This window comes from Priapulus caudatus, unplaced genomic scaffold (genome assembly GCF_000485595.1).
Source record: "Priapulus caudatus unplaced genomic scaffold, Priapulus_caudatus-5.0.1 Scaffold425, whole genome shotgun sequence".
NCBI classification, from domain to species: Eukaryota; Metazoa; Priapulida; class Priapulimorpha; order Priapulimorphida; family Priapulidae; genus Priapulus; species Priapulus caudatus.
Window position 1 is genome coordinate 395,880 of NW_014577486.1, and position 6,961 is coordinate 402,840.

At 47.9% G+C, this 6,961-nt stretch overlaps 1 protein-coding gene across 1 annotated transcript in view; it reads right to left on the reverse strand.

The window, feature by feature from the left end:
• LOC106810270 (SLIT-ROBO Rho GTPase-activating protein 1-like) overlaps window positions 1-6,961 on the reverse strand; it is a 72,800-nt gene that overhangs the window by 50,796 nt on the left and 15,043 nt on the right. Inside the window, exon 12 of the mRNA XM_014813563.1 lies at window positions 649-731. Coding sequence (XP_014669049.1) covers window positions 649-731 — 83 coding nt within the window. The remainder of the gene's footprint in view (window positions 1-648; window positions 732-6,961) is intronic.

The window sequence follows — 6,961 nt, forward strand, 5'->3', positions numbered from 1 at the left end:
GAGGAAAGAACACAGCAATGTATGTTACGGAGGAAAGAACACAGCAATGTATGTTACGGAGGAAAGAACACAGCAATGTATGTTACGGAGGAAAGAACACAGCAATGTATGTTACGGAGGAAAGAAAATCAGGTACCCCGTTGTCAGAAAAACCACAAATAATTGACATGACCTTCATAGCTCTAAAATGTCATAATCTTTGCTTTTAAACTTCCACAACTTCAAAGGTTATGACATTTTAGATCTATAACAGCAGTCATAACCGATCGTGATGTTACTAACAACGTTCAGTTGCCCTCCAGCATGTTAGGAAAGATTTCCTAGAATTTTCACATTCCTAGTAAAGTCTGCAAGGATGACAGCCCGTCTAACGAATGTCGTTTATCCAATATTGTAACTCAATGCGAGAAGAGTCAAATTCAAATGATTTCAATTCAATTTCAAATTCAAATTCAATTCGAATTCAAATCTCAATCACGGACGCGGTAGAGTTGACGGTTGTAACTCAATGCGAGAAGAATCAAATTCAAATTATTTCAATCCAATTTCGAATTCAAATTCAAATTCGAATCAAATTCAAATCAAATTCAAATCAAGGAAGCCGTAGAGTGACGGTTGTCAAACGTGTCTGTATGATTATGTACGCACCTCGATTTTGCAACAGCTATGTATTTATCCGGCACGAGACCTTCCTTTCCCTCGATGCTACCCTGCCACCAATCCACTGACACCTGCATGAGAGAGAAAACCATTCGAATGTATAAAATGGCGCGCACACAACCCAGTCATCATCTTCGTCGTCGTCGCCGTCGCCGTCGTTATCGTTGTCGTCGTCGTCGTCGTCATCATCTTCGTCGTCGTCGCCGTCGCCGTCGTTGTCGTCGTCGTCGTCGCCGTCGCCGTCGTCGTTGTCGTCGTCGTCGTCGTCGTCATCATCTTCGTCGTCGTCGCCGTCGCCGTCGTTATCGTCGTCGTCGTCGTCGTCGTCGTCATCATCTTCGTCGTCGTCGCCGTCGTCGCCGTCGTCGCCGTCGACGCCGTCGACGCAACGGGGGCTGCGGGTGACGGTGGATGTAAGGAGACGCTCCTCGCTTGTGTAGCGACCAATACCTTCATATACATGTTGAGTCAGCGTTGAGACGAGCGAGAAAGGATATTAAAGCAAGAATTACTTGCACGCGTGCCCAGAATTACCGCGCAATACTTATCAGGATTTCCCCCAGAATTTGCGCGACGGATTGAGTTTATCTATTTACTATAATCTGAAACGTTTGTATTTAATGCAAAAAAATTCAGTCGCATTATCCGACCGGGTGTATAACCGTCGTTTGAAGCACTTGAGAACTTTAGTAACGTACCGTAAAGGGGCTTTGGTTGTTTTAGAAACGCGTCCGCTAGGAATCTTTAAACAGTGGTCGCGGGCGAACGGGAGAATCCAATCGTTGAGACGCGTTGCTGTCACTTGTGTAGTAATTTGTTCTCATTAACATTGATAGCACGTGTTCACGTCTGCAACAACGGGGATTTCAATCGGTTCGCGGCGTGTTCTGTGCATTTCTCCGCCTCTAAAATTTAAATTCGAAATACAGTTTTGCGTTACGTGCAACTTGGAATTAAAAACGTTTAAAAAATCTAGGAGCTACAAGAGGCATAAATAATTAAAAATTATTCCGATTCTACCAGGAATGTATAATATATATATATAGTCTGTTTCCTGTAGATACTCCTGTTTCTATTTCGTGCGGTGAATTTCTGCTGTCTGCTAGCGACTGCAGCAGATGTCGTCTGCTTCTAACTCGTTCGTCGTCCTGGTGACATGACTGTGCTTCGCCACGCATTACCTGTTTGACGCGCTTATTAACTATAATCGTTGTTATGAAAGTTTGCTTCAGCTGCAGCAAAGAATCACCAAGCCGATGTCACACGAGCACTAATGCTACCATATGCACGCACGCACGCACGAAAGCACGCACGCACGAACGCGCGCGCACGTACATAAACGCACCACGCACGCACGCACGCACGCACGAACGCACGCACGCACGAAAGGGCGAACGCAAACACACACACACACACACACACACACACACACACACACACACACATGACGCACGCGAGCACGCACGCACATTAACGCAGCACGCGCGCGCGCACGCACGCACGCACGCACGTAGGCATGTATACATGCCCGAACGAACGAACGAACGAACGCGGGCACGGGCACACACGCACAAGGCGTAAACCAACCTTCCCCTAACCCGAACGCCGGAATTCTTGAGCCCGGTCTATGATGTGACAGTGATAGTGGTCACTAAGAACAAACAGCACATCATCAAAGGGGCTGAATTACAGACGCAGAGCGTCCGTACGCATTGCGCCTTAATTCGATAACAACAGTTTACTGGTAATTGATCAAAAGCTCTTCCGCTCCTGCGGAACGTATCGATTCTTTTTCGGCAAGGTACACACACACACACACACACACACACACACACACACACACACACACACACACACACACACAACAATGGAACCGCAGTTCAAGATAACAACCACGCGACATATCGATCAGCTAATCCGGATAAATTATTCACGTTTTCCCTCCGAGTGTTCGTTACAAATGACGCGCTATCAATGATGTATGCAGAGGCGCGGTGCAATGTCGAGAACGATAGCAGATCTGTCGTGTTTGTTTTGCAGGAGATGCGTTGCACGGGTGCGACCCCATCAAGACAATAAAATGCGACTAAAATATTGATCTCGTATGGCTTCCGTTACTCGGGGAAATTCTTTTTATCGTGTATATATGACGTGACGTATTAGCGTTATCACAATAAGCATTATGTCGCGCCGACAGATTTGCATGACGAATTGTATCCATAGCAACGTGCCTGAATCGGCATTAATCGTCGGAATAATATTTAGATTGTTTATTGTGTAACGTACATAGATGAAACGCGGCATATTTGTGAAAAAAGTGCACTGCTAGTTCGAATAGTGGAATAAAAGATAAGTGGGAAGCCCAAACACGGTAGGCATATCTGCGCTGGTTAAACTAGAAACCAACTACAGTAATCGTTTACGACAAGTTAGAACAGTCACAACTAAAGGATATATTGAGAAATACCCACGAGTATATGAAAGGTCGGGAAACAAATACAATTATAGGATATAACAGGAAACAACCAGGACTATAGGACAAACTAGGGAACAGCCGCGAACATATGCTAAACTAAGGAACAGCCACAACTCTCGGATAAAATAGACAACACCTAAAAGGGTATAGAACAAACCTATGAACAACCACAAATACACGACAAACCGACGAACATCCACAGATATAACACAAACTAAGGAACAACCACAAATACATGCGAAAATAAAGAACAACCACGAACATACGAAAAGCGAACACGAACAAAATCTGCGCGCTGTTCGTTCCAGCATCTATACAGTTCTCGAACGCACCCTTCGTCTCCTGGCGAGAGAAAGTACTTCTCGTAGGTTGCACCGGTAACATCCTTGGGGAATATCTCCTCGTGATAGACTAACATGTTCTTCATCAGCTCGATGATAGCATTCTGCTGGTGTAGCTGTGGGAGAAATAACGCACGCACGAGGCTGGTTATATACAGTGTTTATATTTTACCCCAGCTCGCTAGCTTACGTCACGCTATAGCATTGTACGAACACGTAAGCCCCCCCCCATATATATATATATATATATATATATATGTAGTGTATATAATATATATAAAGGTAGTCTATTATATATATATATATATATATATATATATATATGTGCGCTGTGCAGAAACGAGAACAGATGTAGACACTGGCGCCCCTCGGTGGCACAATTTCGAGAATTTGTGATGAAAACATTGATGACTGTTTATGAACTAATAAACGCAAACCCCCCGTAATAAATATCATTATGCGTTCTACAAAAAAGGAATCCCTTTGCAAAAATCTCTCGATATGAAATTCAATTGGGGGGATCTTTTCGGCCAGCTACGCCAAGAGTCGAGAGTCACATGCAGATAGAGAAACCAAAGAACGAGAGGCCTGATTGCGTTGATTGCTTTGCTACAACCGCAGTTACCTGGTCTCGTTGATTTCTACAAAAAGAGAGAGAAAAGTCAAGGAAGAGGTGAGAGTCGTAGACAGAGAGAAGCCAAGGAAGAAGAAGCTGATTGCTTTGCTCTCCAACCGCGAACAGCCGCGGCGACAATGGTGGCAGAAGATGCGGATACCTGGTTACCTATTTACCAGGTTACCTATTTACCTGGTTACCTATTTACCTGGTTACCTATTTACCAGGTTACCTATTTACCTGGTTACCTATTTACCTGGTCGTTCATTTCTTACCGTATTTACCTTGCGTTACCTATATACAGGTGACCTATTTACCTGAGTTACCGTATTTACAGGTTACCGGGTATATAGCTCGGTTACCTATGTTACCTGGTTAGCCTATTTACCAGGTTGACCTATATACCTAGGTTACTATATACCTGATTACCTAATTTACCTGGTCTTTCATTTCTATGGGGCAGCAGCGTGGGGCCGAACGAACAGATGCGCAGGTTGTAGGAATCATCATATTCTCATCGCTGAACTCCGACAAGCTGCGTGAAGGAAGGAAATTGCGATGAGCGAGCGAGTAGGAGGGGAGAGGGAAGGAGAGAGGGAGACAGAGACAGAGTGAGAGAGAGAGGGAGATATTATCTGCGCGGCGAAGAGCGAGAGAAAGAAGCCTGAGATAGATACGTGGGGCCTGTGTGTGTGTCGGTGTGTGTGTGTGTGTGTGTGTGTGTGTGTGTGTGTGTGTGTGTTGGTGTGTGTGGTGTGTGTGGGAGAGAGAGAGATGAGAGAGAGAGAAGCGAGCAGAGAGAGAGAAGAGAGGAGAGATATGTCAAAAGAGAGAGAAGCGAGAGTCCGAAAGAGAGAGAGACAGAGAGAAAGAGAGAGACAGAGAGAGAGAAAGGGAGCGAGAGTCAGAGAGGAGAGAGAGAGCGAGAAGGAGAGAGAGAGAGAGAGAAGAGACGAGAGAGAGAGAGAGGAGAGAGAGACGAGAGTAGCCAGAGAAAGATAGGCAGAGAGAGAGTAGGATGAGAGTGAGAGAGAGAAGGAGGACGAAAGAGAGAGAGAGAGAGAGAGAGAGAGAGAGAGAGAGAGCAGAGAGAGAGAATGGGAATAAGAGAAGAGAACGGATGGTATAAAGAAAAAGTGAGAAGCCGTAAGTGATGCTTAAAATATGAGAGAGACAGTCGCGGCGAGGTAGAGGTAAGGGAAGAAATCGAACTCAAGAAAGAAGAGCAAGAGAGAGAGAAAGCGAGAGAGAGAACGAGAGAGAGAGAGAGGGAGAGAGAGAAGCGAGAAGAGGCGCGAGAGAGAGCGAGAGAGCGCGAGAGAGAGCGAAGCAGAAATATAGAGAGAAGAGAGAGAGAGAGAGAGAGAGAGAAGCGCGCGGAGAGAGAGAGAGCGAGAGAGAAAGAGAGGAGAGCGCTCCAGCGGCTCGCGAGAGAGAAGAGAGACGTATCGACACTTGGGAAGCAGAGTTCTCGACTTTACAGTCAGTAATTACGTAGACCGTTGCCCAGGTCGGCTGGAACACGGCAATTAACAAACAGCACCGCTCGTGCTGGCGGGCCGCCCCGGGCCCCGCACCCACCCCAAGCAGTATTCAGACCCCCGCGCACAACTATCCGAGGCGCTCAGGTGAGCAATATTAACGACGAGCTGCGCGCCGTCGCCTGGGCGTGTGTGAGTCGTCACGCTCGCCTAGTGTAATACTGTGACTAGAACTGCGAGGAGAACGTGCGAAGAAGTATATCGAGGCACGCGAAGACGGTCGCTCTATGTCAGCAACAAGTTCACACGCACTCCGTCAGGGACGAACCGCCTCCTAGTGGTTCGAATCGACCTGGGCGGGAGATGCGAATAAGTGTAGGGATGATGCACGGATGTGCGTGTGGGGTGGGGTGAGGTGGGGGTCGTGTGTGTGTTGTACGGGGAGAGGGGTTCCTGTTGTGTCGTGTGTGTGTGGTGTGTGTGTGTGGTGTGTGTGGTGTGTTGTGTGGTGTTGTGTGTGTGTGTGCGTAGTCACGTGTGGCGCGTGTGTGATTCCAAGGTGATTGGCATTAGGCCGACGACATCGGTGTTTGTTTAATGCGTGGAGTGTCGCTAAGCACACCGCTCGTCCCGTCGCCGTGCCATCCAGTCCATCCACACAGTATAGCAGTATGCATATCGCACGGGGAAGGAGACGCACCGCCGGCACGCCGCAGTGGGGGCCAGTCCTCGCAAAGCCGCACGTCTGTTAGGTTCTGAAATCCCGCTAAGTGCAACTTTTAGTGGGCGGCGTGTCGTTTGCCTCACGGCGCCGGCTGGCTATAAACCGGACGCGCATTGCTCAGTAGCGCCACTTGTATCGCTGACATCTGCACAGCTGTAGAGGCCGTCGATTCGTCGTCGTCGTCTGTCGTTGTCGTCGTCGTCGTTGTCGTCGTCGTCGTCGTCGCGTCGAGGTCGTCGGGTCGTCGTCGTCATCTGTCATCATCGTCGTCGTCATCATCGATCGTCGTGCGTCGCCGTGCCGTCGTCGCCGTCGTCCAGCCGTCGTCGTCGTCGTTCGTCCGTCACGCCGTCGTTGTCGGCACGTCGCGGCGTCGGCGCGTCCGTGACCGTAATACAATAGTATAGCTTAATTGACATTCGAGCGAACAGTCTCAGCGACGGCGCGGATTGAAAGTGAGACGCTTCTTCCCGTATTGATACGTGTTAAAACGATTGGGCCGAGCAAAAACTCTTTTGCGAGCTGTGCGGGGCGGGGGGCAGTGAACGAATTATATTCGTTTCCTTTTAATTTCGCAACCGCGCGTAGCTTCGAGATTTCAAAGAACATTCAAGATTTTGCATTGCGCGCGTGAGGAACTGTGCCGATATTGTCTACACATCG